General features: G+C 41.6%; 1 protein-coding gene across 1 annotated transcript in view; it reads right to left on the reverse strand.

The window, feature by feature from the left end:
* Nucleotides 1–471: 471 nt before the first annotated feature.
* Nucleotides 472–12,677, reverse strand: part of SEL1L (SEL1L adaptor subunit of ERAD E3 ubiquitin ligase) — a 53,529-nt gene continuing 41,323 nt past the window's right edge. The window contains exons 19-21 of the mRNA XM_037154793.2: nt 12,455–12,627; nt 7,974–8,102; nt 472–5,064 (exon numbers count right to left, since the gene is read on the reverse strand). Coding sequence (XP_037010688.2) covers nt 4,855–5,064; nt 7,974–8,102; nt 12,455–12,627 — 512 coding nt within the window. The 3' untranslated portion in view covers nt 472–4,854. The remainder of the gene's footprint in view (nt 5,065–7,973; nt 8,103–12,454; nt 12,628–12,677) is intronic.

Here is a 12,677-nt window from a genome sequence, read left to right on the forward strand (position 1 = left end):
TTGTAAAGCCTACTTCCAACACGCGTTAAGTTCACCCCTGCTTTAATACTGTTTTCTTTTTGCTTTCTCCTTTACTTTGGTCATATGGCTTTTTCTACATAAATTTTAGCCTTGTATGTGGCTCTGTAAGCCCTCTTAAAACTTTTCGGGACAAGGCAATGCATGCACAAACTTTAGATACATTTCACTTCCGTCGGGATTAAAGTGGATCATGCTTACTGTGTGTCACCGGCTGACTCAAGTAAAAGATCTGACGTTTTTAAAAAATGGTAACATTTCTGAGCAAATTCGTATTTTTCCTGCAGTAAGACTCAACTTGAATTTCAGCAGTTAAGAGTAAAGAAGAGATAGAGTCAAACTACCCCAAATAAATGTTTCCAGAGGCTTCTGAAATTCCAAAAAGTTTCATTAAAAATCGAATCATTCACGTTTAAAACAGTCTGGAAAAAGGTACTTGGCCATGGTACATCATAGCATACAAGATAACCAGAGGTGGAATCTTTATTTCACAAGTTTCAAGATACAGTACAAAACAAATCTGTACATCTCTCTATTAACAGGATTTGTTTACACAATTATATTACACTTCACCAGCCTTTATACTGTATTTAGTTAAATACAAAATAAATTTACAAAAAAGTCTACTACGGTGTTCCTTCCAATGCCAGCTTACGGTGTTTTTCAAACTTCTAAATATTGATAGTGGTTATACCTCGATCGTACCAACACTGACCTTTTCCAGTCACAGAGAACGGTGTCAGCTTGCTTTCCAAACGGAGGAACGGTGCGTGGGCGGTGACCCCTCGCACATAACCCAGACAGCCGTCTCACACGCACAAAGTCAGACTTTTTCCTGTGCAAACTGTCACTTTAAAATACACATCTTTTCTACTTGGGGTAGTTTAAATTTTCTTGAAATACACGTAGGAGGAGGAGGAATTTAGCTTCTTTTCAATGACTGCTACATAGTAAAAATCAGGTAGTGCATCAAGACAGTATGGCATTCAGAAATTTATATTATAATTTCATTTATATTTGAGAGCAATGACTGATAAAAAATATCTTCATGAAAATAGAAGTTTCTTTTGCTTTGATTATGTCTTGCACATCTCTAGTCATAATGTTGTGCAACGTATATTAAATTCACTTTCAAACAAACACTAGCTGTCGCTGGGCCAAACGCGGCCCCTGCTGCTCTTCCCGGCAGGCAAAGGGGCTGTTTTGCCGGAAGCGTTCTGTTCTGAAGAGCATGTGAAGTGTCAAGTCCAAACAAACCTCTGTAGAGGAAGTGTTTCCCAGGTGTAGCCAGACAACGAGACAAGGGCTACACACACACAGAAGAGCTGTGTCTTCCTTTATGGGCTTGCATGCATACTTCCAAAGCACTGGTTTGAAGAACAAACATGAGGAGCAAAGGAGGGAAAAAACAAAGCAAAAAAAAAAAAATCCTTTAGTTTCTTGGAGGCAAGAGCAGCTCTTTAATTAAATAAAGAATCCGATCATCAGCAGATAGCAAGTGAAAGACTGTAAAACTTCCCAACGGTACAGAGATAAAACAGCTCGGCAGTAAAGCTCGTACATGTTAACCATGTGCGCACAAGGGTGACACACATCACCAAGAGTATTAAGATTAATACAAGTTTATCTCATTTAAGTGTTAAATAATGAACTTTGAAAAAGTTTTGTTACTTTTTCTGTGCCTTTGAATATTAACCAAAAATAGTATAAGCCTCACTCAGAAAACAGAAACAAAAACTTCAAACAAAAAGGAATGAACAAATATCATGGCTACCTTTGCAACACAAGATGGAAGCGAAAAAAGACTCTGAAACGGTGGACTACACAAGGGTCACCCACGTGGGGAGCTGCTCCTGGCGGCGCCTGTGACGGCAGGCGGGCAGGCGGGCAGGCAGGCCAGAGAACAGGCAGGGAAGACGGACTGCCGAGGGGAGGTGAAGCCGCGCTCTAGCCGCTAACTCGGAAAGCTAACATCAGAACTCCTGAATCCTGGAGTTAGTTTAATGTCACTGACATTAACTAGCTTTAGTTACTGTCATTTTATTCAAATGGATGCCATTTGATTAGGTTAAGTATCGAGCATTATTTTAGTTAGGAGAAACATCAAACCCAGTCCCTATTTGCTTAGGTATCATGAAAAGAGTTTTGTTTTTTGTTTGATCCTCACCTGAGGGTAAGCTTATTGATTTTTTTAAAAGATTTTATTTATTTATCTTTAGAGGACAAGGGAAGGAGAGAAGGAGAGAAATATCAGTGTATGGTTGCTTCTCATGAGTCCCCTGCTGGGAACTGGCCTGCAACCCAGGCATGTGCCCTGGCTGGGAATTGAACCACAGTTGTTTGGTTCGCAGGCCCGCGCTCAATCCACTGAGCTACACCAGCCAGGGCTGATTTTTTACAGAGGGAGAGGAACACTGATGTGAGAGAAACATCGATTAGTTGCCTCCCATATGTGCCCCAACCAGGGATTGAACCTGTAACCTTTTGGTGTATGGGACAATGCTCCAACTAACTGAGCGACCCGACCAGGGTGGGAGCAGGGTATTTTGAGACAGTCACAGGACTGGCGTCATGAAGTCACAGGAACTAAGTTATTTTAAATACACCATTCAAATTTCCAGTAGCAAAAGAGCCAGGGTAAATCAGGAAGTGGAAAAAAGCTGGGAAAGGGATATTTGGAATATTAGTCATAAAAAGGGCATGGCAAGTGGCGAACCGACAGGAAGTGAGTTATTGCATGAAGAACAAGCCTGCCCTTCCCCACCCAGCTTTTGGTAGTAGTGCAGTTATCTGCCATATTTTTTCAAGGTACTGATGGAGGGAAGTAAAGGTAGATAAAAATGCTGCCGAAGAAGAAACCAGGTGGATGGTAGAGGGAAAAAAGGGAACTTTAGTCATCTTAGAGATTTTCAACTTTAAATCAATGAAAACAATTCCTTCGAAATGAAGAGTAACTGCTACCAAGGGTCGTGCTGACTGAAGGGCAGGGGGGAGAGGCGGGAGGGCACCCCCGGAGCCCATCAACCGCACACAAATCTCGCATCTCAGTGCAAGAGACCAAACAGGCCGTAATATTTACAAGAGCTGCCCTTAACAGCATTATACTTTTTGAGGGTAATATTTCCTACCCTTCAGATGTGCTTTTGGACATAGGGTTCTTGCTATGACCACCTTTTCAAATTTGGAAGCGATTATCCGGGAGGAAATTTTGCTCACCGGGTTTCTCATAATACTCTAAACAACCAAAGCAGACAACTTCACATTTAAAGCCTTCATGTTCATTATAGACTAATTAAATCTAGTTCTAAACACAATCCCAACTGCGAGAACCAGAGTCTTACAACTCTACAGGTCGTAAACTCTTCAAGTCTCCTGGCAGATGAGGGACTATAGAAAGAGAGTAAAAAGGTTAAACAGACTGCGGTCAAAGGCCTAGAAAGCCCCGCTCACCTACAAATGTCGCTTTAGTCTAAAGACAGGCTGGTGAATCCCCACACCTGACAATGAAGAGAAATGCAAATTCCGGTTTATTTTTTTCATTTGTATGGTATGTGACGTTCTTGAGCTTTTCTTCACTACTGTTTTCCCTACAATTTACCCAGACAGTTCTCAAGTGTAATAGCCTTAATTTTCCTGGGCTCACAGTGGGAGTGTGGTGAACAGGACAGCTAAGCAAATGACTTTCTACTGTAACGTCAAACAGCAGAAACGAAAATCTACCTGAACAGTATGAACAGGCTTTGGCCTCCCGCAGCCGCTGCGCGTCACACGTCTCAGACTCCCTGTCTGTTTTAGTACCTGGTGCCGCTCTAGTGCAGTGACGGGGGCACTGCAGGCCGGACTCGGGCAGCGGTGCTTCGTACTAGAGAACTCAGGAGGGCGACTTGTTCTTTTGCAAAACGAAATGCAAACTAAAGAAATCCTGGTAACAAATGCTTCAACTTTTGGGAAAGTACGTCTACGATCTTGGTACCCCATGCAGGGTTCTGCAATATTGTTTTCTAATTTCTCCCATCTAGTCCATCCTCTGGCTTCCAGATCAAGGCTCTGCATAGTCAAAACATTTAACAAATCACATTAAGCAGGTGGGGCAAATGCACACGTTAGCTCCTGGAGTCAGTTCACAATGTTTTCTATGTATTCCATTCCAAAGAAATGAAGTTCACATACAACTCTAACAAGGCCTTTCCATCTTGGAAGGAGAGAAGCATGGTGTAAACCACGACAATGACCAACGATCAGAAACTTCCCTTCCTTCCCTTTCAAAACAACAAAGATGCTGAATCTGTATACTTGCATACGGACTGGTAAACGTTTCTGTTTGGGCATTATTCTGATATACTTTGACGATTTTTTTTAACTTAAAAGGCAAGTTCTAGTTTCAGACTTTCCAAACATGTTAAGGTTAAACTTGCAACTAACCGGGGCTTCCTTTTCATACAGATTAGGCGTTAGTGTCGATGCACAAGTCCTTAAAGAAGGTTGATCGGAGAACTTACGCACACTGAGAGAAGGACTGAAAGGACCCAGGAAAGATAGGTGGAGACAGCAGACATTACTTTGAGTGTCTCACATGTTTCCAGGAAACAAAAAAAGGGAGAGCCATTGTGAGTTGTTATTCCAAACGGCATTGAAACATTCAACTCAGTTTAGGTAAGAGTTACTTATCCCTGAAAATAAAGGCATCAGATTCTAAGCAGCTTTAGGAATTCAATGCTTCCTTGTGCCTCTTCCGGGAGGTGGCCACTGATCCAAAGTCCCAAATCAAATGCAGGTAGGTGTTCTCTGCAAACAATTTCCTTGCTTGTCACTGACCAGGGCTGGACACGGAGGCTGTTACTGTGGCGGCTGTTGCTCTGGCGGCCCCTCCTGCTGCGGCGGTGCTGGCCGTGGCCCCGGCGGCCTGGGTGCAGGCACGTCTTGGTGCTGCCTCTGCCTGTAAGCTATGACTGTTCCCAAGAGCAGCGCGATGATAGTCATGAGGTAAAGGTCCCACTCCGGCCCCAGAAGCTGGTCCATGTCAAGCTGGGTGAACATATCTCGAACCTTAACGGGAATAACATAAAAAATCATTCTGATCACTAAAACATCAGAGAAGGAGTCAAGAAAATCACATCACAAATTAAGAGATAAATACAGAACTTATTAAAATAACTGACTTTAGGAACATTTTGCAATTAAAAAAAGTTTTAGAAGCCTTCGACTGAAACTCAAAAGATAATGCATCTCGGAAACTGAGCTATTATTTCATAACAGTTGTGTATATTATAAGGTGCCTGGTAGGGTTTCTTTCCATTAGGAATCTAAGGCACTAGTTCCCAACCATTTTCCACAGAAAATATTTGAAAAAAACACTGGGGACAATGGCGGGCCAAGGGGAGAAAAGAAAAATCTGTATCTTGGCCCACCTGCAACCCATCCGTGGTCACGGCGCACCAGCTGCGGAGCTCTGCTGTGACGACGGCAAGGCTATTCTATTACTTCTCTCAGGCCACTGACGATGGCAGAATTCAAGTGTTTAGTAGCTGGATAAATGCTTTTCATTTTTATTTATTATTATTATTATTAGTAGTAGTATTTTTAGATTTATTTACTTATTTATCCTTAGAGGGGAAGGGAAGGAGAGAGAGAGAAATATCAATGTATGGTTGCCTCTCGTGCGTCCCCTGCTGGGAACTGGCCTGCAACCCAGGCATGTGCCCTGACTGGGAATTGAACCACAGTTGTTTCGTTCACAGGCCCGTACTCAATCCACTGAGCTACCCCAGCCAGGGCTGAATGAATGCCTTTTAAAAATTCTGAATTTAGCCCTGGCTGCGGTAGCTCAGTGGATTGAGCGCGGGCCTGCGAACCAGACAATCGAGGTTCAATTCCCAGTCAGGGCACATACTGGGGCTGCAGGCCGGTTCCCTGCAGGCCAGTTCCCAGCAGGGGATGCATGAAAGGCAACCATACATTGATGTTTCTCTCCCTCTCTCCTTCCCTTCCCCTCTAAAGATAAATAAATAAAATCTTTATTAGAAAAAATTCTGAATTTAAATACTTAACGCCTGAATGTAAAGTTAAAATTATGTTCTTAGTCTATGGTATTTCAATTGTCCTAATGTCACTTAAGTCACTCTCATTATTTCCTGCCACTTGGTCACGAAGAAAATAAACATGGAGTATAATCCTTTGCGTTTTAGTAAAATTACATTTTAAAAGCTCACACAGTAAGCCCTGGCCAGTGTGGCTCAGTTAGCTGGGCACTATCCTGCAAATCAAAAGGTCATGGGTTCAATTCCCACTCGGGACACATGCCTAGGTTGCGGATTCAATCTCTGGTCGGAGTGCATACAAAAGGCAACCAAGCGATGTTTCTCTCTCGCATTCATGTTTCTCTACTGCTCCTTCTCCCTCCCCTCCCCTCTCTGAGATCAGTAAGCATGTCCTTGAGTGAGGATAAAAAAATAGTAAAATTAAATGTCCCCACAGCATATACCAGTTCATACAGACAATATATTTTTCTGGAAAGAAATTACAAGAAACTATTAACTGTGTTTCCTGGGGTGGGGACAGCAATGGGAGAGTTCCTGGTTCTCTGACTGTTCAACTTTCTTGCCATGTTGAGTTGTATGATCAAACCCTGGACTGTAACTGCCAGCTCATTAGTCTGAGAAACTGTGAGAGACAAGGGTCTGGAATAGTCCTGCAGAGAAGCAGGGCGCTGGCAGCTTTTTAACTGAAGGATCGAAGATCCCTTCAATCAGCAGAGCGCACAGCGCACCCTGGCTCGTGCTGTCAGGCAACTAGACATGTGCCGCTACAAATGCACAAGCAATGGGAAGGGCAGAGCCCCATGTCTCCAGTCCTCTGGGGCCCCCGAGACCCTCAGTGGCATGAACCAGGGCTGCGTGACGGGGTGGTCGAATTTCTCGTTTACAGATGCTGGAGCACCATCAACTGCATTTGTATCTGTGTAACACAGGAGAGAATCCATCCTGGAATCCAATGACGAGACAGTAAATCTATCTAGTCTGAAAGATGGTAACTAGAGGTTGCAACGCGACCCTTTTCTTGTCCAGAATGAATTAAAGTTGAATAGCCCTTGTTTCTGCATGTGTTTTAAGAATTTCAGAGTCAAATGCTGTACTGGTTAATCCTTTATGAGGAACTACAGGCACTGGAAACAAAATGTCAAACTGGAGACTCGGAGCACCTACATGTAAGTGTTGTTAACTAAAGTTGGCAGTTTGGAAGAGGATGGCTAACCCATCCCCTATCTAGGTTCTGCCTTTAGCTTATTTAAGTAGCTTCAGGTATTTTTAGAGAACAAAACGCTGGTGGTAGTTTTAGCATGTTTCACTATCAGAAGAATCTAAAGTGCAACGGCCTGGGCAGGTTACCAGGTTTTACTTCTTCTTTTTTAAAACTCTATTTTTATGTGAGGTCTGAGTCACTGCTAGGCAGGCAGTCATTTGATTTAATGTTTACTGAATTTAGCTAACTACTGTTTCAAACTGGGTTAGTCTGTTTTCCCCCAATCAGAAAACACCTGTATCAGTGCAAAATGCTTCAGCACTGGGAACCACTGGTCAAACGCTACCTGAAAACTGTAGCTGCAGGTGGCTACATTTACCCCTCACCTGATGAGGTCTACAGGTACTTCATCTGGGGAAGGGAGAAGACTGGACACTTGCAGAATACTCCTCACCTCTCCCCCAGCATTTAAAATACACACCTCCGCCAACCTGTGAACCAAAGGGTCACCAGTTCGATCCCTAGTCAAGGGCACATGTCTGGATTGCAGGCCAGGTCCCCGGTTGGGGGTGCACTAGAGGCAACCACACACCGATGTTTCTCTCTACTCTCTCCCTTCTTCTTTCCCTAAAAATAAAATCTTAAAAAAAATACAAGCCCCTGGGCCAGGTGACGCATCATCTGTATTTTAAGTGAAAGAGGCAGGGACCACTTACATTTGTGTCCCGCAGGTACTGCAGGAAGTAGACGACGCCCAACTTGCAGAGCGCTAGGAAGACGGGCACTTGTGCATCGGGGCTGGCCTCCGCTGCCATGTCATAGAAACGTTTCGCGAGGTGGATGTCCTGTAAGATAGGTCATGAACCAAAATTTACCTCTGTTAAAATAATTGTTTTTTAGTTTATATAGTAGAAAATTTATTTTACCTCTCAAGTTGCATTTTAAAATTTCCCTCACCTAAAGAAAAAACCCAAGTTTTAACTGGGTAGTATTTCTTTAACTGCTTAATTTGGAAAAACGTCACTGAGCAATTTAAGACAACTCGTGCTTCCCCAACCTGACACCTACTTGTGCAGACACGCGGCCTGGCCTGCATTTTCAGACTTTCAGAGTTGGGTGCTGCACAGTCTCCCCCCTACAGACAAGACTGTCAGCGTGGACGTTTCCAGGGGTGACCAGTAGGCTGCAAGTTAATTTCTTTCCTACTTAAAACTTCCTTCAATTCCTGGTTTCAGTTTGCAGCAGTGATCTTTAAGATTAGACATATTCCATTTCAGTAGACAACATTTTCCAAGGGCCATCTGCATGGACACTGTGAAGGGACTCCCACCCTGTGCCTCCCAGTCTCAGACATAGTTCTGTTAAGGGTGAAACAAGTCACTGCTAATTTTGGCCCAGGTTGGAGTACTCAGATATATGTAGAATGGGACAGTGGGAGTTGTGAAATTTTCATTCACCACCTTACTTCTTCCATGACCTGACTATTACCAAAGAATATCAAACTCCTAGGAAAGAATTCCATTTCAGACATGGGAAAGAAAGGCTTAATATTAAAAACGACTTTTCCACACATTTAAACATAACAATTACTTTTAGCCATTCCCTATAATGGGTATGCTATTAATTGGAAAGAAGAGCATCTTCAAACAACAGTAACAGTATGGTTAGTGTCTTTGACTTAAAAAAATAAAAAATACTGGCATTTTTTGGACTGCCATAATTTTTAAGTTCACAGATCATACATACTATGTGATAACATAGATTCTACGAGTATGAGTAAATAGGGTAATTAAACTGTAGCTATGAACTTGGCTGGTGTAGCTTAGTGGACTGAGTGCCAGCCTGGGAACCACAGGGTCGCTGGTTTGATGCCCAGTCAGGGCACATGCCTGGGTTGCAGGCCAGATCCCGGTAGGGGGCACATGAAAGGCACCACACATTGATATTTCTCTTCCTCCCTTCCCCTCTAGACAAATAAAATTAAAAAAATAAATAAATTATAGCTATCAATTACATCCTGAATTATTTATTCCAGTTATGACTCATCTTATTTATATCTTAATATTTTTCTATTTACACTAGATGATTAGTTTTTAGTAGTATAAATGTCTTTCATTTAAAAAAATAAGAAAAATAGAAAAAAGATTATGATGCCTTATAAAAACTAATGGGCTTACAGTCATTTTAATGCATAATTATTCAATTGTTCTTAAAAGTTGAACCCTAGAGTTTCCCCTCCTCAATGACGCCTTTTATCACATTCTTTATTCCCAAGAATTTACATAAGCTATACAGTACATTAAATGAGATGATAAAAGCATACTGATTCATTTTTTTTCAATATATACATTTTACTGTTTATGCTGTAACAGGTGTCTGAATCCCCCCCTTGCTCCCCCTCCCCAGCCCCCCACCCACCCACAGACCCCACACTGTTGTTCATGTCCATGGGCCATGCGTCCCGGTCCTCTGTCTACTCCCTCCACCTTCCTACACCCAGGGCCAGCCTCTCCCCTCCCCTCTTACAGCTCTCAGTCTGTTCCTTGTTTCTGTGCCTCGGATTCTGTTTTGCTCATTAGTTAATTTTGTTCCTTAGATTGGTTTCTTGTTTTATGACCTATTATAAAAACAGTGTTAGAATTATATGATTTTAATCCTGACTGCTCTTAGTAAATTATTCCTAGGTGTAGCCCATAAAAGTCACAACTTATGGTGTGATTTTTACATTAGCCATCAAACACGTATTGCTTTTATTTAAATTAGAAAACACAGCCAGACTTCAGGGGGAACGGTGGCTGGGCTGACTGATCTGACAGTGAGGGGAGGCCTGGTCACTGTGTTACGGGGCACAGACCTTCCACAAACTGAATGCAGCTCTGGTCTTCATAAATGATGTTCGAGTATCTAACATCAATGTAAATGTAAAACATCAAAATTTACATGTTGTATTATAATTAGAATAAAACCAGTGTTCAAACATGATAAAAAAGCACTCTGACCGAAAATGAACAACTGTCCCTTAAGAACATTAGGTCAACCAAGTGCTTCTAAGTGGCAGAGTGGGGGGTACGACTGGTCACTTGACAAGCTTTGGTGAAGCTTTTTAGTCATTCCTCCCAGAAACTGGGAAGGGGACGACCCCAGTGACGGGGGACGCCTCCTCTGCAAGTCTCTAGATTCCAGTTCTTTGCTTTCAACAAAACTGGAGAGGGATCCAGCCAAGTTATCAGATGATAGATCATTACAAATGACTTTAATGGCAGGCCACCAATTTTTGACACATATTATGCACTGAATCTTAGTGTGTATGTTGAAACCCTCCCCTCCAATGTGACGGTGTTAGGAGATGAGATGTCTGAGAGATAATTAAGATCAGATGAAGTCATCAGGGTGGAGCTCTTGTGAATGCAACTGGGGTCCTTTTAAGAGTCCCCGTAGAGCCTGCTGTTCCTCTCTTGCTCTTTCCTCAGGTAAGGGCAAAACCAGAAAGACAGTTGGCCATGATCCAGAAAGTGGGCCCTCGGCAGACATCAAGTCTGACCTTCAACTTCCCAGCCTCCAGAACTGTGAGAAATAAGTTTCTGTTGTTTAAGCCACCCAGCCTATGGTATTCTGTTCAGGGAGCAGCCCAAATTGACTAAGATAGCATATAACCCTATAGCGGTTTAAAGAATTAAGTGATCTTTTTTTTTTTTAAATTTTATTTAGTTATTTTTCAAGTACAGTTTTTTGTCTATTTTTCCAGGGATGTGATCTTAAAGACTATAATACAATTCTTTTCTTTCCCATGTACTTATTTTATCAAAATTTATTAGCAGTATGTTTGTAATTGACTAATTATGACTAATAATATCTCAAAAATTTTCCTTAGCACTTAGAGCCTATAATCCAAGGACATAAAATTCAAAATCTGAATTTATATATATATTTATTTAAGATACATACAACAGAGTGAATAGTAAAAGACCTAAGCTTAAAAAACATTACATTATTATAAAATTCTATGGGAATAGTGGACTGAAAATAAAAATTCAGGGAGAAAAGGAAGAGATGCAACATGCAATTCGAGAATTTGCTATATATTTTAAAATGAGTGTTTTTTTTTTTTTAAGAGACAGAGGAAGGGGAGGCAGGGGAGACAGAGACAGACAGAGGCTGACTTGCTGCTCTACTCGTCCACGCACTCACTGGCTGGTTCTTGTACGTGCCCTGACCAGGGATCAAACCTGCAACCTCAGCCTATCAGGATGACACTCTAACCAACTGAGTTACCTGGCTAGGGTTGCTATATATTTAAAAAAAAATTAATAATGGGTGCATCAAATTATTTGGAGTAATGTATATTAAGTCAATTGAAAGTAATTTAATAATTTTATTAAAAATGTTCTTTAAGCTAGCTAGAACTTAAACTCTTTGAAACTTAAGATGAAAAAATTTAAATGTCAACCTACAAATGCACAAGATAGCTTTCAAAATTCTTTAAAGGCGCACAGGCAAAAACTCAGACCATGGGTCTAGAGACTGTTAGTTTTCATTAGGTTTAAGAACCAGAACTAAGCAGGGGTGGGGGGGCACATGGAGGGCTGACAGGATTGAGAAGTACAGACTGGCAGTTGCAAAACAGACACAGGGTTGCAGAGTAGAGAAAACACAGTCACTAATACTGTAGTAACTTTAGGTGGTGCCAGGCGGAGACTGCAAATACCAGGGGAACCACTCTGTGAAGTATATGCTTGTCTAACCACTATGCTGTAAACCTGAAACTAATGCAAACTGTAATTGATAAAAATTTTATCAATAAAAAGCAGAAATAAGTTTATCATCAAAAGTAATCATCTAAAAAAAAAGTAATCATCTCAATTCATTTCACAATAATTTAGAAAAGAACAGAATTTGTCTGATCATGGGTGGCTTTTCAAATAAGGAGTTATCAATAGAGGCCACACTGCATTTCTGTTTTCATGCATCTGTTTTTGGCTTAATATCCCAAATATCACATTAGGGACGTCAGTATGTGTGTGAGCTGGAAGGTGAGAGAGACAGAAAGGCAGTCTTTTGAAATATTACAAAACTCTCGTAGCTTAATATCTGAAATCTGAGCACATTCCCAAGAAAGCTTGTTTTCTATAAAAATGCAGACGTTTCCCCCAAATCACAATTTATACAATTCGAACATGTGTTTTGCAGCCACACTCACCTGTTTGATGCCCAGTCCTTTCTCATGCATATATCCCAGGTTAAACATCGCCTGTGCACTGTGTTGTTGCTCAGATGCTAGACGGTAATGAATAAACGCAGTTTCGTAATCCACGTCAGTGCCAAATCCATAGAAATGGTAGTCTCCAAGCTTAATTCTAGCCACGGTGTAACCTTAAACAGAAGTTAAATGCAAAACTGCCAATAAGTACAGTATTTAAAAC

Source organism: Artibeus jamaicensis, unplaced genomic scaffold, assembly GCF_021234435.1.
Source record: "Artibeus jamaicensis isolate MK-2021 breed Jamaican fruit bat unplaced genomic scaffold, CSHL_Jam_final contig_851, whole genome shotgun sequence".
Classification (NCBI taxonomy): domain Eukaryota; kingdom Metazoa; phylum Chordata; class Mammalia; order Chiroptera; family Phyllostomidae; genus Artibeus; species Artibeus jamaicensis.